A 23712-nucleotide genomic window follows, 5' to 3' on the forward strand; every position below is an offset into this window, starting at 1 on the left:
ACAAACGTAATTGCGGGCGGTTGACGCGAGTGTCAACCACCCGTATGCAGAGTCAGATGCCTTCTCGTTAAACGCGTAGGTACGGGAATTGTGGCGTAGCGGTCCGTTGGCACCGGGCTTCTCATAGGCGGAGCGAGCGCGGCGGCAGCGGAGCCAGCCCTTCCCACGGCCGCCGAGGCGGCCTCCTCCGCAAATAAGACGATGCGAGCGGCGGGCAGCGGCACGGCGGAGGACGGGGGCTTGCGGTACAGTGGGCCGCTGCCGCTGCCGCTGCCGCTGCCAGAAGCCCCGCGACCACGATGCCGGCCACGTCCCCGCTGCTGTCGCTCCTGCTGGCGCTCGTGCTGGTGGCCGGCGCGCCTGTGCGCTACGACCAGCGCCAGGAGGGAGACTTCAACGTGCACGCGCACCTCGAGAACTTCGTGGTCGTGCTCATCCCCACGGCGGGCAGCGGCAACGGCGGACTCGGCATCCTCGACTTCCTCAAGAAGTCCGGCGCCAACGTGCGCACCGCCGAACAGCCCATACAGGTAATTTCCTCACCTGCAATGCTCCACAGCTTCAATACTTTACATAGTTCAGCGATGGACCACCATAAGCTTCTAAAGAATACAACCTTTATTGCTCAAACAGTCCACGGGTATACTGCCGGTTCATAGTGTCCGGTCAGCCGGAGTGGCCGAGCGGTTCTAGGCGCTACAGTCTGGAACCGCGCGACCGCTACGGTCGCAGGTTCGAATCCTGCCTCGGGCATGGCTATGTGTGATGTTTAGGTTTAACTAGTTCTAAGTTCTAGGGGACTGATGACCTCAGCAGTTAAGTCCCACAGTGCTCAGAGCCATTTGAACCATTTTTCATAGTGTCCAACGGGCACTATGTACCGGCAGTATACCCGTGGACTGTTCGAGCAGCAAATACGCCGGGAGAAACTGAAGAATCACAACCTTTATTGATCGTGTAAAGCCGCGCGGGATTAGCCGCGTGATCTAGGGCCGCTGCAGTCATGGACTGTGCGGCTGGTCGTGGCGGAGGTTCGAGTCCTCCCTCGGGCATGGGTGTGTGTGTGTCTGTCCTTAGGATAATTTAGGTTAAGTAGTGTGTAAGCTTAGGGACTGATGACTTTAGCAGTTAAGTCCCATAAGTTTTCACACACATTTGAACTTTTTTTTTATTGTGTAAAGGATACTTCTGTTCTGTCGGACACGCCCGGAAGAAGACACCATTCTGATCCAGGAGCCACTACGAATTAAGACACAAAGGAGTTATAGACTTCGGCTGCGAGTGGGCATTAATTTAAATGAATGGTGAAAGTTGAAAACTTTTGCCGGACCGGTATTCGAACCTGGATGTCCTGCCTGCTAGACAGATGCGCTGGCCACTGCGTCATCCAGACACAGTGGCCATCGCAACTGCGCAGACTACGCTAGCAAGCACCCCGTTACACCCAGACTCTCATCTTATCCATACACTACTGATGTAGTGTCCCTTGACCATTATTCTCAATACTCGCGCCATTTTGCCCATTCCCATAAGATTTAGAGCCTGGTGAGGACAGCCAATGATTTATTCAATACGTACCTAAAGATATGAGCACTGGTGCGTCTTCGCTACTGCGAAACACGTCTCTTCTACTAAACAACAACTCTTAGTTCTTAAGACATGTATTTTAGAGTCCGTGTTCACTGGACACCTTTTACTTATTTTGGTCCATTTATCATCTCTGAAAGTTTGGGTGGAGTTCTTTTTCACCCTGTATTTTCATTCGTCACATAAATATTTCTACATCTACATCTACATTTATACTCCGCAAGCCACCCAACGGTGTGTGGCGGAGGGCACTTTACGTGCCACTGTCATTACCTCCCTTTCCTGTTCCAGTCGCGTATCGTTCGCGGGAATAACGATTGCTGGAAAGCCTCCGTGTGCGCTCCAATCTCTCTAATTTTACATTCGTGATCTCCTCGGGAGGTATAGGTAGGGGGAAGCAATATATTCGATACCTCATCCAGAAACGCACCCTCTCGAAACCTGGACAGCAAGCTACACCGCGATGCAGAGAGCCTCTCTTGCAGAGTCTGCCACTTGAGTTTGCTAAACATCTCCGTAACGCTATCACGCTTACCAAATAACCCTGTGACGAAACGCTCCGCTCTTCTTTGGATCTTCTCTATCTCCTCTGTCAACCCGACCTGGTACGGATCCCACACTGATGAGCAATACTCAAGTATAGGTCGAACGAGTGTTTTGTAAGTCACCTCCTTTGTTCATGGTTACATTTTCTAAGGACTCTCCCAATGAATCTCAACCTGGCACCCGCCTTACCAACAATTAATTTTATATGATCATTCCACTTCAAATCGTTCCGTACGCATACCCCCAGATATTTTACAGAAGTAACTGCAATCAGTGTTTGTTCCGTTATCATATAATCATACAATAAAGGATCGTTCTTTCTATGTATTCGCAATACATTACATTTGTCTATGTTAGGGGTCAGTTGGCACTCCCTGCACCAAGTGCCTATCCGCTGCAGATCTTCCTGCATTTCGCTGCAATTTTCTAATGTTGCAACTTCTCTGTATACTACAGCATCATCCGCGAAAAGCCGCATGGAACTTCCGACACTATCTACTAGGTCAGTTATATATGTATATATGTAGCACAAGCTGTGCTCATTTCGTTTCGTTTATTGCGTATTTAAAGACTTATTAGGTGTTATTGTTTTACAGATCTACTTATTACATTACTGACAATAATTTAAAATTCGTCGTACACTTTTCGCTTTCTCTGCCTATGTCTACAGCCCCATAATGCCGTTGATAATAGTACCATTTTGGTCGATCGACGTCGTCGATTTTAGAATCCGAATTAACACATGACGTGATATATGTTGAAGCAGTCCACTAAAGGAAGTGTGAAACAACTCTCTAAAAGCACAACCAGGTGATGAAATCGTGGGTCCTGTCAGTTCTTAAAATGTTCAGCAGTCAAAGAAATAAAATAGTTTAGATAAAATCCAGAGTCAATTTCAGAATAGTCTGTTTAGACCGTTGAAGGCGATTTTGAAGTGATTGTGCCAACAACGTCTCTAGCATAGCCAATAATATCCTCAAGATACGTGGTTACGCCTTCAAGTTATTTCTCCTGTGTTTGACACTATAATCTCAGAAATAGCATCTACGGTGAAAAACTGTAGTAAATATGGGCTGTTATACAAAGGGCGCTGTTCGCCAATTTAATATATTACAAACCACTCTCACATCATTGCGGAAAAAATATTGAACAAAATCTCAGAAGATAGACGTGGCCTGATGTTCCTTAAACTCAAAACTGATCACCCAGCCACTCTGAAACATATTATAATTTTCAATCTTTAGTATCATGCTTGAACCCGGTCAAGATATGTCATTGAAACTCGTTCATCACCCGTCTATTCCCCAGAAAAAAACGGAGAGCAATTTAATCAACTTTATAGTTCCCTCTTCTCAGAATATTGTCTCCGATTCTCTAAAATATGGTGTACTGAAACTTGTACGCTGCAAGCACCACAAGTAGATAGGTTCTGCCGCCGCAGTAAAGAGTCGCACGCCGTGATTGGTGTCTGAGTATGGAATTAAACATAGATTACAACTCAGATGGGAACTAGAACTAACGTGAAAACAGCCCAATAAGCTCGGAAAGTTAAAAAATCTTCCAATTCAAACACTAGTCATCACTCATTCCTCCGTCGTGTAATAAGATTTTTAACGCCACAGAAGGCCAGATTCCACCTCTGATACGAGGAGATAGACCTCTAATGTTTGAAACCAAAGCATATTAACGTTTCAAGCGCGGAATTAGCTGCGAAAACGTTCATGACTGGAAGCACAGGGACGTGACGTTAAATCCTGTGTCTACCTTACAAGATTTTCTGTTAAGTTATCCTGTGCTTGGAAGATCAGCCTCCAACAGCAACCCACTATGCGCATCAGTTGTGAAAAGACCAATGTTAGACCATTACCAACGAGACAGTTTTTCTTCCAACGCTAATGACAGAAAACGACTCACAAAGATTCAATTCAGTAAAAAGTACGGAGGAGGTGAACCATGAAAAAGTCAAAGGCTGATACGTTCATTTTTATTGAACTTAACCTTTTTACTTAGCAATCCTTAACTGATCACCCTGCGGCCACACACACGAACAAACCATATGTAACTACGTCAGAAGAGGGCTCGGGAGGCCCACGGGTACCAACCGCGTCTCATCCTAAGCCCATAGGTGTCACTGCCTACGGATATGGAGGGGCATGTGCTCAGAACACCGCTCTCCCACCCGTACAGAAACATGTATAGATACCACGTAAATTGACTCAGTCTAGATAATTGCAAAAGAAATCCTGTGAGTTATCTGTGAAACGCAGGGTTTCTCCATTTCATTCAGTGGAAGCACACACAAAAATTAAATTTATGTATTTGTTAGTGCCTTTATCTCCAAGATCTCAAAAGAGACTGTTTCATTACGTAATGAACTACTTTTGACTGTGCACACAGGAATATCTACCGGTGATCCAGTAATAGCAGAAAAAGTATGAAATCAACCACTAAAAAAGTGAACTGGAGAAATTTGAATAGAATTACACGGAAATTAATAGCATATCTTTCTAACAACCAAAAACATTAGTTAATATACCTACGGATGCAGTTTCTTATCTTCAGTGGTTCATACAACGGGACCTGTTACTTCTAGATCACGCGGCACAAAGGTACTGCCCAGCATTTTTTCTTGTCAGGGGCTTTAGAGACTATTTTATTCTATTGCACGTTTTTAAATCTAAAGCTTTTTCGGAAAATTCTGACAATGAAATTTTCTTCCACCACCAGGATCGCCCATCTCCCGGTGGAAAGCCAAAAGATGAACACAGTTTAGCTTCAGAGGCCACCGAGGTGGGTTCATGCACATTAAGTATACAAGCCAATTTCCAGAGATAAATGGTTCAAATGGCTCTGTGCACTATGGGACTTAACATCTGAGAGCATCAGTCCCCTAGACTTAGAACTACTTAAACCTAACTAACCTAAGGACATCACGCACATCCATGCCAGAGGCAGGATTCGAACCTGCGACAGTTGCGGTCGCGCGGTTCCAGACTGAAGCTCCTAGAACCGCTCGGCCACACCGGCCGGCTCCAGAGATATTGCAGCACAACTGCCTTACATTCCACAGCACGAGTGCATCTCTTTGAAACAGAATTATGAGCTTCTCAGCAGTAGAGGCTATCTGATTAAGAAATTTTGTTGATAAATGTTTCCAATCCGGTAACGTACTTTGTTGAAGTTGTAGTTATGTGTTACGGTTGAGCGTCCCGCTGCCAGTAAAACAGTGAAGCCGTGTTTCTGGTAAAAAAATGATATTGACCTTACGCAATAATGAAGGAAACTCACTCAGACCCTCTTTCATTGAATATAGTAAGCACATTATTCCCACTCTAGTTGCAACAAACGGGCAGTGCCTAAGGTAGAATGAATTTTTCATTCTGCAGCGTTGTGTGCGCTCATATGAAACTTCCTGACAGATTAAAACCGTGGCCCGGATCGAGACTCGAATTCGAGACCTTTGCCTTTCACGGGCTAGTGCTGTACCATGACGATCCGCAACCCGTCCTCACAGCTTTACTTCCGCCAGTGCCTCTCCTTCTACCTTCCAAATTTCACAGTTCTCGTGGGAGACTTTTAGGACTAGCACTCTTGGAAGAAAGGATATTGCGGAGACATGGCTTAGCCACAGCCTGGGGGACGTTTCCAGAATGAGTGTAAAGTTGTGAGGAAGGGTCCTGAGTCATGCTTGGGTAGTTCAGTCGGTAGAGCACTTGCCCGCAAAAGGTAAAGATCTCGAATTCGAGTCTCGGTCCGACGTACAGTTTTTATCTGTCAGGAAGTTTCATATCAGCGTGCACTCCGCTGCAGAGTGAAAAATTCATTTTGGGAACATCCCCCAGGCTGTGGCTAAGCCATGTCTCCGCAATATCCTTTCTTCCAGGAGTGCTAGTCCGGCAAGTTTCGAAGGAGAGCTGTGAACTTTCGAAGGTAGGAGTTCAGGTGCTGGCGGAAGTAAAGCTGCGCGGACGGGTCGTGAGTCGTGCTTGGGTATCTTAGTTGGTGCCGGCACGGTAGCTCAGTGTAACTGAATGAGCGGATCAATGAACAACCTGAACGAGTGTCATCGGACGTACACCACGAACAAATTCAACGAACAATATAGAACACAATGAGATCAACAACAAAAAGTTGGTTGAGTACTGGCCCTCGAAAGGCAAGGGCTTGAATCGGAGTGTCAGCCCAGCACACGGCTCTAATCTGCGAGGAAGTTTCAGTGCTTCATGTAGTTATTATTTTTTCCCCTTTTTCTCTGAGCAGCTCAATGATTTATCTAGACAGGGAAACTAATAGGGAAGCCGACAGCTAAATTTAACGCTGAAACATCGCTCGACACAGACGCTAATACACAGTGGTGCGACTCAATAGTAATAAATATGCCATCGACGATATGGATTGCTGGGCAGCAGCTTCTGGAAAAAAAAACAGCCTGGTGAAAACTTCACATCTTATGTTGCATATTCTGTCCATGAGATTTGGTTTTACGAAGTACCGAAATTAACGGACTATCATAGGTGCGAACGAGACGACACAGTTTCACAAAAGGGGAGATACATTAATCTCTTATGAAAGCATCAGAATTAAAACGGAGTATGCTTTATTTAGACCAAATATGTATTCATGCATAAAAAGTGCCAGTCAGTGTTCAATTGTTGTGTTATGCGGGGCATTGGCATATATAAGTGCTGCGTGTGCCAGCCATCTACTTGTACAAATAGCAAAGTATGAGTATACGCTATCACTATTTCGCCGACGAGTTTTCTGGACGTAAACACGATGTGGCTGCCATCCTAGCAGGGTCTTTAGTTAGCTTTGCTGAGTAATGATGACAATGTGTTCTGCCTATAAGACACGTCCATCACTGCAAGTTCAGCACTCTTGAGTCCTCCTGGTTGCCCACCATACTTGCGCCGCTGCATACGATGCATCAACCTTAATGTTGTCAGTTAGCTGGTATCTTACTTTTTGTCTGGTCCCAACAACCATTCCTTTTGGCGGATCGTTCATAATGGAACCTCTTTTTATCCAATGTTCTGGCCAATTTCGTTTTTTCTGTTGTTTCCGGTATTGTCTTTTCTCAGACATCCTACGTAATACATCAGTCCTTATTTTATGTGTCCATTTAACATATTGAATTACTCTGTAAATCAACGTTTCTAAAGCCTCCAAATATTTCTTCTCTCTCCACAGTAATGTCCATGTTTTGGCACCATGCAGGGTAATACTCCATACAATACATTTCACTAAACTTTCCCGTAATTTTTCATTTTTCTTTCTACAGCTGTCCTTGTTTTTATTTCTTGATTGCGTGTTATGCTACTTATTATTTGGTATTCAAGTACTTGAAGTAATCAGTTTGTTCCACTAACTCATCACAAATTTTATTTCTATTTCTCTTTTTTCCCTCGTAAAAATCGTTACCTTAGTCCTTTCACATTTAACTTCATTCAGTATTCCTCACAGCTGGGCACCAGTTCTTTTAATACTACGTTTTTCATTTTCGCTTTGTAATCGTATGTAATCAGCATTTGATTCTCCTATGGCCTACTGTCACACCACTCTGCTTCAGGAAACCGGTTTAACTAAAGCATCTAAATAGAGATATGTGAGAGACAACAGCTTTGTCGAGCGCTTCTCCCAAATTCTATTTCCTCTGTTAGCTCCTATCCTATACAGGCCTCACGAAAGTCTTGAGACAGCACACTTACGTTGTTGTGGTTGTTGTTGTCTTCAATCCTGAGACTGGTTTGATGCAGCTCTCCATGCTACTCTATCTTGTGCAAGCTTCTTCATCTCCCAGTACCTACTGCAACCTACGTCCTTCTGAATCTGCTTAGTGTATTCATCTCTTCGTCTCCCTCTACGATTGTTACCCTCCACGCTGCTCTCCAATACTAAATTGGTGATCCCTTGATGCCTCAGAACATGTCCTACCAACCGATCCCTTCTTCTGGTCAAGTTGTGCCACAAACTTCTCTTCTCCCCAATCCTATTCAATACTTCCTCATTAGTTATGTGATCTACGCATCTAATCTTCAGCATTCTTCTGTAGCACCACATTTCTAAAGCTTCTACTCTCTTCTTGTCCAAACTATCTATCATCCATGTTTCACTTCCATACATGGCTACACTCCATACAAATACTTTCAGAAATGACTTCCTGACACTTAAATCTATACTCGATGTTAACAAATTTCTCTTCTTCAGAAACGCTTTCCTTGACATTGCCAGTCTACATTTTATATCCTCTCTACTTCGACCATCATCAGTTATTTTGCTCCCCAAATAGCAAAACTCCTTTACCACTTTAAATGTCTCATTTCCTAATCTAATTCCCTGAGCATCACCCGACTTAATTCGACTACATTCCTTTATCCTCGTTTTGCTTTCGTTGATGTTCATCTTATATCCTCCTTTCAAGACACTGTCCATTCCGTTCAACTGCTCTTCCAAGTCCTTTGCTATCTCTGACAGAATTACAATGTCATCGGTAAACCTCAAAGTTTTTATTCCTTCTCCATCGATTTTAATACCTACTCCGAACTATTCTTTTGTTTCCTTTATTTCTTGCTCAATATACGGATTGAATAACATCGGGGATAGGCTACAACCCTGTCTCACTCCCTTCCCAACCGCTGCTTCCCTTTCATGTCCCTCGACTCTTATAACTGCCATCTGGTTTCTGTACAAATTGTAAATAGCCTTTCGCTCCCTGTATTTTACCCCTGCCACCTTCAGAATTTGGAAGAGAGTATTCCAGTCAACATTGTCGAAAGCTTTCTCTAAGTCTACAAATGCTAGAAACGTAGGTTCGCCTTTCCTTAATCTATTTTCTAGGATAAGTCGTAACGTCAATATTGCCTCACGTGTTCCAACATTTCTACGGAATCCAAACTGATCTTCCCCGAGGTCGGCTTCTACTAGTTTTTCCATTCGTCTGTAAAGAATTCGTGTTAGTATTTTGCAGCTGTGGCTTATTAAACTGATAGTTCGGTAATTTTCACATCTGTCAACACCTGCTTTCTTTGGGTTTGGAATTATTATATTCTTCTTGAAGTCTGAGGGTATTCACGAGCCGGGTAATAAGCACTCAACTTTATCGGTAGTATTAGGGGATATCTGTGCTCGTTCAACGCTATTGTTCTCAGAATGTAAATCTTATAGTTTCGCGGCGTACTGGTTACTCGATGATGTTTGAGGAGCGCAGAACGTACGTTATTTCATTTGAGCACCTGCCAAACGTCTGCAGGCGAGCAGTCGAAAACTGCGTCCCACGATTTCCCAGAACGCTGAGCCGGCCGGAGTGGGCGAGCGGTTAAAGGCGCTACTGTCTGGAACCGCACGACCGCTACTGTCGCAGGTTCGAATCCTGCCTCGGGCATGGATGTGTGTGATGTCCTTAGATTAGTTAGGTTTAAGTAGTTCTAAGTTCTAGGGGACTTATGACCACAGCAGTTGAGTCCCATAGTGCTCAGAGCCATTTTAGCCAGAACGCTGCTTGCGTTTCGCTCGTTACGCTATGATCATAGCTGCAAGTCCAATCACTCTGACAGTAGGCAGCGTACTCGACGGCGGAAGAGCCACTCGCCGTGGCCCACGCCGTACTGTGAGGTGCTCACTAAGAGCTAATCATGGACACAATGGGATTCAGTGCGTTGCGCTTTTGATAGGTGTTGTCCCGATTAATGAGGTATTTCCCCATGCATATCTCCACTGACTCTTTAATAATGGTGACATGGCCCGGCAGGCATTAGTTGGGACAGATACCGGGGAAAACAGACAACGCTCGAAGGCCAATACCTTGAATACGTGGATGCTGTGGGGCGTACCGGCAAGGCATTGTTTCTCTAATAAAAGTTTTTTTTTTTTTACCTTTAAAATTTTACAACTTTATAAACTTGATTTTAAAATAGTAGGTGAACATCCGTTATTATGAACAGCAAGATCATCAATATAGTTTCTTAATGAAAAGTTCCTGAAGCATTATTTTAAAAGTTCAAAGAACAGCTCTCAGAATCAATTTACGACGTTAAAACTCAAAATCGCTTCTTTAGCAAAGGAAACAAAAATACAAATTGCATAATGCAAAGTAAAATAAAATATTGTAACGCCACATGGCAATACCAAAGTTTTCGTAGATATCATCTGTGATCTCTAAAGGGAATAAAATATTGATCACAAATTTTTAATTAAGAGAACTTAAATGCAATTAAATCTGTTTACTGTCAATGGACAATCAAACCCCGTAGTCTCTACGATGCGCACCGTATCACAAAATATTTACCTTCCTTTTAGACTCTTTACACCATACACCTCCCTACATGTGATGCATACTACACCCAACGAATTGTGACAATTAAGCATATACGTTATAATTAATCAGGTATATAATCTTTTCCTTTCAAATATTTTCCTTCCTTTTAGACACTTTACACTATAAAACCTCCCTAAATGTGATGCATACTACACCCAACGAATTATGACAATTAAGCATATATGTTATAATTAACCAGGTATGTAATCTTTTCCTTTCAAAATAAATAACAAACACAAATCGACTCTTAATCTCAGTGGTTACATCCGTTAAAAAAGTATACAATACATATCTTTTGATTTTGTCGTGATCATGCGCTGTTGTGCACCGTGCTCTCCTTCAGGATCACACGCGGCACGGGACAGATTTTCCATGATATACAATACGTTAACATTGCGCAACCAACTTACACAAATTGCGTACTGGGATTATACGTCGATGTGAATGCGGCTCATAAATCTTAAAACGGGCGAGGGAGTAGATGCGGAACTACTGAATACTTCGACTATACTGCACGGCACCAAACACCGGTACGGTGGGGTAGACAAGAGACAAATCAACAACCTTTGCAAGGCAACCTCAGCAAGGCAGTAGAAAGTATTTGGGGCTTTAAACTCTTGGGAGGACCACACCAAACCACAGAATGACGTCCCAAGCTAAATTATGAAAATACTATCGGCGATTTCGACACGACAAGTACAACCGTAAAATACTATAAGAAGTGAACTGCAATTAATATGATTCATAAGCGACCAACTGAAAAGCTCCACAGTCAAACTTTCTCTTACTGCAAAGACTTGACAGTACCTCCAAAGTTTACTGGTGGATACTACCAGAGTGTCAATTGCTCGGTACACCTGTAGGTAACAGTTTAACACGCTGGGGGCCGACTTAGGTGTCTTAATAAGAAAGGCAATGATTCGGTGCCTCACTTGGATCCACCTTCGATCCAAACCAGTCATTTACTTCAAAGCGCTGAATAGATGACAACGCTCTCCTCCCAAGCAGCGCTCTAACTGGAGACTGCAGTACCGAAGCAAAGCTTACACCACTCAAATCTGATATACGCGCTACCAACGTGCACCTTTTCAGAATTCTTATGTTCACCTCATACACCAAACTTGCCGTAATTCTTCGCCATAATCCAAGGGCAGAACCAAGAAATCACTTCTGAGGCTCTGAATGACCATACTTTGATCGCGATCGGGACAACACCGGCTCTCCACACGAGGACCTTTCCCCAACCGACTGCTTCCGCGGGACCCACCGACCAGAGGCCTTGTCCTCCGACACCGACTTCGCTCCTCACGCACAATCCAGAGCTAACTCCCAGCAAGCCCTTCTCCCTCGTTCTCTCGCCTCGCGGCGCGCGGGAAGCCAACTCGCCAAAGATATACGGCGACCAGAGACTTTAATCCGACCTCGATATTGGCATCGCGGTGAATACTGAGAAGGCAGGTGATTTCAGAACCAAAATAAATTTAAACAGTGAGCCGTACTGGCTCAAATGGTGTCCGATAGTGAATTAGCAGTTGCCAAAATTATTGTTTTATTGTATTTCACTGTATGAGGAGTGAATATACAATAGCAATGGTCGACTTCGTGGGTTGCAAAAAGCAATTGCTGCGTCGATCTACCGTCTCGCCCGAAGGTTTAAAAACGTCATAGTTCACTGCCAAGAACTGATAACAAATGCTTGTTTATTACAACAGCTTCAGTCCTCGGACGATCTTCAGGTATCTGAATATGAAGGGAGAGAACACGATAAATACATTTTATATTTGACTCACAATATAATGCTATGTGGGGTACATTTCACGAAAACTGACATATTAAGATGACACATCACCAATGTGAAATATCTTACATGGCGACATGAAACATAAGGTGTCAAATAGCATAAAATCCATCTTAAGTCGGTGAAAATAAGAATACGTCACATAAAGTAACGGGACTGCCAACGTTCATTCGCACTAATGTGAAAAACTTAACGTGAAGAGTAACTTTCGCGTGATGTTTCACTGCCAAATAACGTAACTCGAATGAAACTTTGACCATATTCGGAAAGAACTGCTACAGTACAGCACAGAACATAACTGAATGAAATACGTGATGAGACGAACAGAAATAACACTTTTATTCAAATACAATAATTACGCTGAAGACGCTGCAATTGACGATGAACCTCTGGACATTACAAAAGGCGTGACACGGTTCTTAATACGGTGTGTGATCACTCTGGACGGCAGTACGTTTTCTGCAACTTGTACCACGTTGGCCACGAGGTTGGTAAGAATTTCTGGTGGTAGGGCGTTCCATTCCTCGACAAGCGTGGTTGACAACTTGTGGCTGGCCGTTGGTGCATGTGGACGTACCGCAATACGCCTTCCCAACGTAAGTCGGGGAAACGCGCAGGGCAGTCCATTCGTTCGTTAAAATGAAGTCGTGACACAACGCACCCCTGAAAAGACACACATGAGGAAGGAGTACACTGCACAGTGTCACAATAACATTGGCCGGTGAGCGTACAGTGCTGGACGTACCGTTATATGGTGAGAGGTGGTAAAACGTAACGCACTCAAGAATATTATCCAACATGATCGTTTTGGTGGTCCAGTTATTATTGTGTGGTTAGGTATAATGCTGGATGGGCGTACGACCTCTAGATCTTTGAACAAGATACACTCACCGGTCAACGGCATTGTGCCACTGTACTCTTCCCCGTGTCCGTCTTTTCAGGGGGTGCATTCGGTCCTGACTTCATTTTTGTGGATGAAAATGCGCTACCGCATCGAATAGCGTAGATTGAGGAGCGTTTGGAATAAAAGGATATTCGGCTAATGGACAGGCTTGGCCGCTTCTTCAACCTAAATCCCATCGAGCACGATAGGGAAGCGTTGGGTAGGCGTACTGCAGAACGTCCAGATGCACTAACGGCCATCCACCACTTGCCAACCGCGCTGCTGGATGACTAGAAAACTCTACCACAAGAAATTCTTGTTAACTTTGTTGGAAGCTGGGAGTATTTTCCAGAGCGTGCATTGTCGTCGGTGGTGATGGTACACCCTATTAGGAATCATGTCTCTCCTTCTGTAACGTTCAGGTGGATCATAAATCGCGGTGCTCCAGTGTAATTACCGTCTTTAAATTAAAGTGTCATTTCTGTCCTTCTCATCGCCTTCTATGCTGTGCTATACTGTAACAGTTCTTTCTGTGTATGGCCTAAGTTTCCTCGAGCTACGTTACTTGACACTGATACATCATGCGAAAGTTAATTTCGCCATTACGCTTTCTAGACCTGCGTGTATAACGACATACCTAAATAAGTGTTAAATGTTGTCGATTAGGATAATGTATTACGCTGTCAGTAATACACTGTACCAGTATTAATCTTTTTTCTATGTATACAGCACGGTTCCAACATTTTGTGTAGAGACACTCTACGTATGCCAGTCACACTGCCAGCCCATTGCTTTTGTGATGTACTTTTATTTTCGGTGACTTTTGATGGATTTTATGCCATTTGACTCCGTAGGTATATAGCGCCATGAAAGCTATGTCAAATTTCTTAAGCGAGTATGTGACATATTACGTGAGTTTTAGTGAGCATGCATGTAAGATGGCATTACACCGCTAAATATGAAATGCGTTTCATGTGATCTCATCCTGATGACGGTCTGAGAACTGAAACCAATTTTAGTCAAGAAATACTTATTAGAACCTCTTGGCTGTGTACTACGAGTTCCGTACATATTTACGAGATGAGAGGCACTATCTTCACAGAATCAGCTAGCGATTCTATCAGATACCCAGATAATAATGGCGTGTGACGAGGGCCTCCCGTCGGGTAGACCGCTCACCTGGTGCAAGCCTTTCGGTTTGACGCCACTTCGGCGACTTGAGCGTCGATGGGGGTGAAATGATGATGATTAGGACAACACAACACCCAGTCCCTGAGCGGAGAGAATCTCCGACCCAGCCAGGAATCGAACCCGGACCGTTAGGATTGACAGTATGTCGCGCTGACCACTCAGCTACCGGGGGCGGACAGATACCCAGATGAAATATCGTGCCTTGCAATAAATGACAGCCAGATGAATTCCCGAAACATTATCGAGTAGGGGTGTCAGAATCCAGTGCTCTGATTGGTGCATTTGTTTTTGACTGCCTCCTACCGTGATAAGACGACCTTGACAGTGAGTGCTCTCTGCTCGGTACAGGTCACTGTAGTGGAGGGCCCGCCGAAGGATCAGCAGCAGAGTAAGGAGGATCCCCAGCAAGAACAGCAGCAGCAGCGCGAGGGGGAGGAGGACCTGCAGGCGGCGGGGACGCAGGCGCTCGAAGCGGTGCTGGTGGCGGAGTCGCCGGCGCTGGTGCTGTCCAGGGCGGCCACCGGCCACCAGGGGCAGCCGCCGCCGGAAGAGCCCGCGGCCGCAGAGCTCGTGTCCACTCAGAGGCGGGAAGGCAAGGCGGTGCGCGAAGGTGCCGGCACCGGTGGCTGTCCACAGGGCCACTTCCGCGATGCCACCGGCGTCTGCCATTACATCGGGTGAGTCTGTCCCCTGTCTGTGCTCGGTACCTGCAGCTTGTCAGGTGGATATACCGGTTCCCTCAGAGCACCGACATTACACACCGTCGACAGTGACCAGTAGACAGACAGGTGACCATCCAGGTATGCCACGCACTGTTGGCAAACTTCCATTTGCCTTTATGGCGGAGGGGACGGGATTGGTGGTAGTGTAAGGTCCCTGCCCAACAGTCTTTGCACCAAAGTCCTGGGTTAAATGCCGAACCTCTGCGCACTGTCCCACGAAGTCGATGGGCACGTTAAGCTCGAACTAAAGACCTATATCATTGACGTCGGTTTGCAGTAGGGTTTTGGAGCATATACTGTATTCAAACATTATGAATCACCTCGAAGGGAACGATCTATTGATACGTAATCATCATGGTTTCAGAAAACATCGTTCTTGTGCAACGCAGCTTGCTCTTTATTCGCACGAAGTAATGGCCGCTATCGACAGGGGATCAGGAGATCTCAAGTTGATTCCGTATTTTTAGATTTCCGAAAAGCTTTTGACACCGTTCCTCACAAGCGACTTCTAATCAAGCTGCCGACCTATGGGTATCGACTCAGCTGTGCGACAGGATTCGTAATTTCCTGTCAGGAAGGTCGCAGTTCGTAGTAATAGACGGCAAATCATCGAGTAACACTGAAGTGATATCAGGTGTTCCCCAGGGAAGCGTCCTGGGACCTCTGCTGTTCCTGATCTATATAAATGGCCTGGGTGACAATCTGAGCAGTTCTCTTAGGTTGTTCGCAGATGATACTTGCAAAGCGATTTAGAAAAGATTGCTGTATGGTGTGGCAGGTGGCAGTTGACGCTAAATAACGAAAAGTGTGATGTGATCCACATGAGTTCCAAAAGAAATCCGTTGGATTTCGATTACTCGATAAATAGTACAATTCTCAAGGCTGTCAATTCAACTAAGTACCTGGGTGTTAAAATTACGAACAATTTCAGTTGGAAAGACCACATAGATAATATTGTGGGGAAGGCGAGCCAAAGGTTGCGTTTCATTGGCAGGACACTTAGATGATGCAACAAGTCCACTAAAGAGACAGCTTACACTACACTCGTTTGTCCTCTGTTAGAATATTGCTGCGCGGTGTGTGATCCTTACCAGGTGGGATTGACGGAGGACATCGAAAGGGTGCAAAAAAGGGCAGCTCGTTTTGTATTATCACGTAATAGGGGAGAGAGTGTGGCAGATGTGATACGCGAGTTGGGATGGAAGTCATTAAAGCAAAGACGTTTTTCGTCGCGGCGAGATCTATTTACGAAATTTCAGTCACCAACTTTCTCTTCCGAATGCGAAAATATTTTGTTGAGCCCAGCCTACATAGGCAGGAATGATCCACTCCCGCTGTTCGGGAGTGGAATGGTAGAGAGATAGTATGATTGTGGTTCGATGAACCCTCTGCCAAGCACTTAAATGTGAATTGCAGAGTAATCATGTAGATGTAGATGTAAATGTGGATGGCCCCCTTGGTGCTATTCGAGAGTAGTAGGGCACTGCGTTTCTCCCCTCCATTCTCTCACCATCTCACAACACAGTACACACACATCCATTACAGGCACCTACACCAATTGTGTTATACTTCAAGTGTTGTTGACAAGGGATTTCAGACCGATTCCGTATTTCTGGATTTCCGGAAGCTTTTGACACTGTACCACGCAAGTGGCTTGAGGTGAAATTACGTGCTTATATATAACGTCTCAGTTATGTGACTAGATTTGTGATTTCCATCCAGTGAGGTCACAGTTCGTAGTAATTGACGGATAGTTATCGAGTAAAACAGTAGTGATTTCTGGCGTTCCCCAAGGTAGTGTTATAGGTCCTTTGCTGTTTCTTATCTATATAAACGATCTGGGAGAAAATCTGAGCAGCCGTCTTCGGTTGTTTGCAGATAACGCTGTCGTTTATCGACTAATAAAGTCATCAGAAGATCAAAACAAATTGCAAAACGATTTAGAAAAGATATCTGAATGGTGCGAAAATTGGCAGTTGACCCTAAATAACGAAAAGCGTGAGGTCATCCATATGAGTGCTAAAACGAATTCATTAAATTTCGGTCACACGATAAATCAGTCTAATCTAAAGACCGTAAATTCAACTATATACCTAGGTATTACAATTACGAACAACTTAAATTGGAAGGAACACATAAAAAATGTTGTGGGGAAGGCTAACCAAAGACTGCGTTTTATTGTCAGGACACTTAGAAAATGTAACAGATCTACTAAGGAGACTGCCTACGCTACGCTTGTCCGTCCTCTTTTAGAATACTACTGCACGGTGTGGGATCCTTTCCAGATAGGACTGACAGAGTACACCGAAAAAGTTCAGAGAAGGGCAGTACGTTTTGTATTATCGCGAAATATAGGAGAGAGTGTCACAGAAATGATACAGGATTTCGGCTGGACATCGTTAAAAAGAAAGGCGTTTTTCGTTGCGACGAAATCTTCTCACGAAATTCCAATCACCAACACTCTCCTCTGAATGCGAAAATATTTTGTTGGCGCCGACCTACATAGGGAGAAACGATCACCACAATAAAATAAGGGAAATCAGAGCTCGTACGGAAAGATATAGGTGTTCGTTCTTTCCGCGCGCTATACGAGATTGGAATAAGAGAGAATTTTGAAGGTGGTTCGATGAACCCTCTGCCAGGCACTTAAATGTGATTTGCAGAGTATCCATGTAGATGCAGATGTAGATGAACAACACAAAACGCTCACACTTCGTGAAACAGAGATGCCTATGGGTGCGAGGGGTAGAAAACACCTTTACAATTCAGGCAGCTCAACCTGCCCTTTGTGGTGTCCAAGTCATTCAAGCAATACGACTTAACTTTACTTCACCTGTAGCTTGCATCTTCACGGCCGCAGTATTTCTATCTTCCAGTTACCTTGAACATTGAATGGAAGCAAAGACATAGGCTTGGCGCTTGTAGGGATGTGGGAGTTGCAGTATTAAACGTGGCACCAGCCACTCGCGCCATCTGACGTGACTCGGTCTTACGGCGGGACGCAGCTGCTGGGAGCTGCCCTACCTGTCTTTCGCGCATGCGCCACTCCAGCCCTCCCTGGAAGGTTCCAGACGCTGCCATTACATCTGTATAAGCAGAACACGATGCCAGGCACGACACTGAGCGATTTCAAGTCCGTATGACGGTGGTAGAGACAGCTATCGAAAGCTCGAGTATTTCAATCAAAATTGCGCGGATTGTAACCCGAGAAGACTTTATTGAAGCTGGCTGCTAATATTGCAACACAATGAAGGATCAATGCAGCGAATGTTGAACTGGCGTTAAGCGTTCTATAAGCATGGATAGGCAAATGCTCAACATTCCAGTCCTCTTACACAAAATAGGTGAAAGTAACGCCGCCCATGTACTGTATGTAAGGAAAGTTTATGCAGCAGGTTGACAATTGGGATCGCATGTCAGTTATGTCTCTCTCCATAACCGTACCAACAAACTTTCAAATCCCTGATACGTAGGATCAGTCATGTATTTCGTTCCAAACACGGACAAACAAGCTATTAAGCAGGTGGTCATTATGCTTTAGTCATGAGTGTATACCTGAGCTGCCTGCGTATAGTGTTATCCACGTGAAAGTGAGCGATAATCGTAAATCAGGTAATGCCCTTGTTTGCAGCAAGACAATTTTCCACACGGACAGTTGACCACCAAGGACTGTCACCACTACGATCATTGTTGTAATTTCCCTACACGCGCCAACAGAGAGATGTGCGACATCAATGGTACACCCAACGACTACACTGGACACATGAGTGGCTCCACGCCGTTTTTAAACGAGTTCTGCGAGCAGCAACACGACTGACGTGTGTCGTTTCTCTGAGAAGAGCAAACGTTGCCAGGCTGCATTCGTCAGCAGCATATGGCTCCAGCATCTGTTACGATGGCAAGGGGTGCACTTGGGTACAAAAAAACCATCACCTCTGCTCCGAATCGCCAGTAATTTTGACAACCGCCAGCTGTTACATTTCTGATGCGTTAAGGTCGGTGGCTGTGTCCTGTTTTCGAAGTGTCTATTCAAATGGTTCAAATGGCTCTGAGCACTATGCGACTTAACTTCTGAGGTCATCAGTCGCCTAGAACTTAGAACTAATTAAACCTAACTAACCTAAGGACATCACACACATCCATGCCCGAGGCAGGATTCGAACCTGCGACCGTAGCGGTCACGCGGTTCCAGACTGAAGCGCCTAGAACCGCACGGCCACAACGGCCGGCCGAAGTGTCTGTGACACTATCTTTCAACAAGACAACACATGACCCTGTGCTCCCCGAGATAGCCTCACCTATATCGATATACCATAGATTATCTTCGGCTGTTGACCTCGTCAGCACATTCTCTAGACCTCTCACCCACTGTAAACATCTGGTCATGGAGCTGAATTCCATTAGGAATGATTGTGGTCACCGACTGTGAAATGATTATAGTCAGAGATAAACATAGTCGCGTATCGCGTATCAATCTTTATTTTGTTGCAGACCTAGCTAGATTTCAGTCACGGTACAGTCTCTGAAAAATGGTTCAAATGGCTCTGAATACTATGGAACTTAACATCTGAGGTCACCAGTCCTCTAGAACTTAGAACTACTTAAACCTAACTAACCTAAGGACATCACACACATCCATGCCCGAGGCTGGATTCGAACCTGCCACCGTAGCGGTCGCAAGGTTCCAGACTGAAGCGCCTCGAATCTTTCACCAATGCGTTTTGTAGCGGGTCATATAGACCTAGAAAGCTGGTATATGCACATGTCGTTTTTATAAGACGTACATGTGCAAGCTTTTTGGGTCTATGTGACTGGCTACTAAAAGCACTGATGATGACTGTGCTGTAGCGGAACTCTCAACAGATCTGCAATACAATACAGGCTTGCTGTGTTCACCCCTGATTATAAACTGGCCACGGTTTGCTGAGAGATTGGCGTGCGACCACTCACCAGCTGCTATGATTGGCAAATTCTGGATTAGTGTTGAATCAGCATGGAGTGACATACTCAAATCAGTCATCCAAGTTCAGGTCAACACGTAGTCCAGCTACATTAGAGCCGTTGTTGCTGCCAGAGCTGGAAGCTATGTGTACAAAATTTCACAATCTGTTCCCCCCAAATCATTTACAAATTTAACAAGTGTTCTTGCTACCACACTGCACACAAGAAACAAAATTTCGTTATTTGGTAACATTCCTAGTTTTGCAATTTTAATGGCTAGCAGTTATTACCAGCCACCAAACGTGGGACCTTCCACATTTAAAACAGGTTGACCACTTTGGCATATCGATAAATAGGATGCTTATTAAAAATCTTTTCTTCTCCCACTCAGCGGACGCGGTATTGGCGTGCAAATTCAAGACTTCGTTGCCGAAGAACAACAGGCAGCGTGGGTGCATGAACAAGGCGCCTCATGTGGAGCAACATTCGCTGATCAGTGGTTGAGGAGACACTGTTGGTAGCCCCTTGGTTCATCTAGGCGATCAGTTGCTCAACAGTCGCACGTCTGTTCGCCCGTACACATCTCCGCAGCCGTCGTTCAGCCTTGTCGTCTACGGTCCGTGACGCACCAGAATTGCCTGAGTGCCAGTTTTGGATAGCGCCATTTTTCCCTGCACGGTATACTTTAACCACGTCGGCAAGCGAACTGTATACAGACTTAGTCGTTTCCGAAATGCTTCCACCCGTGGCCCGAATGCCAATGGTCATGACGTTTTGGTCGTCAGATAAATCGCTCTTTTTCTGCATTACAACGAATGCACTGTTTTCCTCGTCCCTCGATACACTTCACGAACTCTTACTGCTGGTGCTGCCACTCGCCATCTGTAAGTGGTTATTGCACGCTGACGTCGTACATAAGTGGTGGTCGTAATACTGTGACTGGACCTTGTACCTCGTACCAAGTGGAACTAGGCAGTGGAATCATTATACTGGTGTAAAATAGCTACAGTTATATAGGTTCTGACACATGCATAAGTAAATCATTGCGTTGTTTTATGTTACTTAAAAGTCTTGTACTTCCAGAAGATGTAAGCGATCTATTGTAGACCAGCCCTGACCGGTTAGCCGTGCGGTCTAACGCACGGCTTTCCGGGCGGGAAGGAGCGCCTGGTCCCCGGCACGAACCCGCCCGGCGGACTTGTGCCGAGGTCCGGTGAGCCGGCCAGTCTGTGGATGGTTTTTAGGCGGTTTTCCATCTGCCTCGGCGAATGCGGGCTAGTTCCCCTTATTCCGCCTCAGCTACACTATGTCGGCGACTGCTGTGCAAACAAGTTCCCCACGTACGCGTACACCACCGTTATTCGTACACCACCATTATTCTACCACGCAAACATAGGGGTTACACTCGTCTAATGTGTGACATTCCCTTGGGGGGGGGGGGGGGGGGGTCCACCGGGGGCCGAACCGCACAATAACCCTGGGTTCGGTGTCGGGCGGCGGAGGGGTGAAGTGGACTGCGGTAGTCGTCGTGGGGTTGTGGACTACTGCGGCTGCGGCGGGGACAGAGCCTCTCCGTCGTTTCTAGGCCCCCGGTTAACATACAACACAATTGTAGACCAGTGAGGGAAAAACAGTACTTAGTTTGTTTGTCTACTAACATTCGAATTAAGCACTCAGGCACTCAGAGTGACAAGCTATGAGATATGACACTTTGTTGCATCAGGTTTTGACGTGTTGGAGTCAGTTTCGGAAAGATACCTGGTACGACTGTAGTTTTCGCGCTGGTGTATATGGATCGTTGTTAAGTGCCGTACTTACAACTTAAGGAATTACATGAAGAAAATGAAGAGTAATTAATTATGCAGAGTGATTTTGCTTGTCGTCTAGGTTATTTTTTCAGAAATTGATGATTTAGTGCTGGTTAGCTGGGTCTCCTAAAATCCATTTGCATGCCTGTTTGACTCACCGCCAAGATTTAAACATGCAGCTCCGTCTGGGCATTCACCTGGGAGAGGAACAGTATAAGAAGTCCTTTTGTCCAGAAATAGGACTCTAATTTCCTATTACGTCAAAGATATTTTTTCAGTGAATCATAACTCAGAAATGGCTTAAATAAAAACGATCATCGTTGAGTGCTCGTAAACATTTTCTGTTTTTTTTTTCAATAAATTTGTTTCCCATTTAGACCCAATTTTTCATTCCTTTATGACCGGTTTTGGTTATGAACAACTGCCATGAGACACAGATTACATTTGTTATATGTTTAACGCATCAGTTTCGACATTATCTGTAGTGAAACAGCCAAAACTGCTCATGAAGAAATGTAAACCTCCAAACTGTATTACGTACTGTAAAAGTGTAGCATGTGGTCCTCATAGTGTCCAACAGACATTTCAACGATTGTGACTTTTTGTGGTATGAAAGAAACTACGCCTTTCTGGGATTCGTAATAATATAATTTTCCTTTCTAGGTCTGATCAGCGAATTGGCGACCAGTCTTTCTTCGGTTTGGAGCCTCCTTTTGAAGACTAAGTCCTCAAAGCTACGAAGCCTGGCTACGAGCTATCCGCAGGAGCACAAAAAACTAGCAACAGCATATTCCACAGTAGCTGTTGTGCTTCCGGGGTTTATTACAGCAGGGCGAGTTCAGAAGAAGTGGCAGAAGCCGTAAGGAAAATCTAGTTAGACAGACGTTTAGCTGTCTACTGGTGCCATGACTGGGCGTGCGGATTTCACGAAGGGAAGGAGGTGTAGGTTGTTGTATTGTTTCCACTATACAGAAATGATCCAAGTGATTTAATTCATGTAACTCCTTCAGTGATGGCAAAAATACTTTTATTTATTGTGTAGTCTAGTGATGTATTTTGTTCAATAAAAGTAAGAACATTTTTTTGTTCACATCTTCTTCTTTTACTTGGTCCCTAATGATCTACGAAGATCAGCATTTGGCCACAGAAGAAACAATATTGCTGAAATTGTATTTATTTCCAATGGACGGAGAGTTCCCATGTTTCCTTCAACGACGAAAAGTTAAGATATATTTAGACCTCGCCAGCATATGGAACCGATCACAGGCAAATATGAAGACGAGGCTAGAAGCCCTGAAAATCTATCATGTTAAAATAATAGTGAATACCATTTAATTGCAGCCTGAGGCAAATTCATTCTTGCTCTTAATTTATCAGACAAATGCACTCCTACAGTTCCATCGATATTGGAAAGTTTAAATATTCTCCGTGACATTCTGGGCAACTCTTATTGCTAAATGTGAGTTCCTTCGATCGTATGTTACTACAATCAAGATGCCATACCAAGAAAGTATCGACAGGTATATGCCCTGATGCGCTCTCAGCAACACGGTTGGTAAGATGGTCAGTATTCTAAGCAATATACCGACCAGCTGTGACGACAGTGTTAAGGAATTAAACAAAAGTCGTACATAAATCTCACTTTTGAGAACTAATTCATATCAAAATCTTTAGACCATGAAACGAAAATTACTCTAAAGATGCTCATGCAGCTCAATATACGTTTATAAAGACACTCTGCTTCCTCAGGGGCAACCTATAAATGGAGAGGAAACGAAATCGCAAGAGCTCTTTTAATGCGTTGTAGCATCTCCTATGTCCTTACTGTACTACGCTTGACAGTCAAACTACACGACGTCGGTACTGTAGCTACGCTGCGGGGTCGCTACCACAAACTATCGAGATTTTTTACGTAACAGCTT

The 23712-nt window shown here is 44.7% G+C and overlaps 1 protein-coding gene across 1 annotated transcript; it reads left to right on the top strand.

Moving 5' to 3' along the window:
- Positions 1-284: 284 nt before the first annotated feature.
- LOC124622533 lies at positions 285-22880 on the top strand. The gene is made up of 3 exons (XM_047148269.1): positions 285-530; positions 14668-14996; positions 22454-22880. The coding sequence occupies exons 1-3, from the start codon at positions 300-302 to the stop codon at positions 22512-22514; spliced, it is 621 nt and encodes a 206-aa protein (XP_047004225.1). The 5' UTR covers positions 285-299; the 3' UTR covers positions 22515-22880.
- The last annotated feature ends 832 nt before the right edge of the window (positions 22881-23712 follow it).

The sequence above is a fragment of the Schistocerca americana genome, chromosome 1 (assembly GCF_021461395.2).
Source record: "Schistocerca americana isolate TAMUIC-IGC-003095 chromosome 1, iqSchAmer2.1, whole genome shotgun sequence".
Classification (NCBI taxonomy): domain Eukaryota; kingdom Metazoa; phylum Arthropoda; class Insecta; order Orthoptera; family Acrididae; genus Schistocerca; species Schistocerca americana.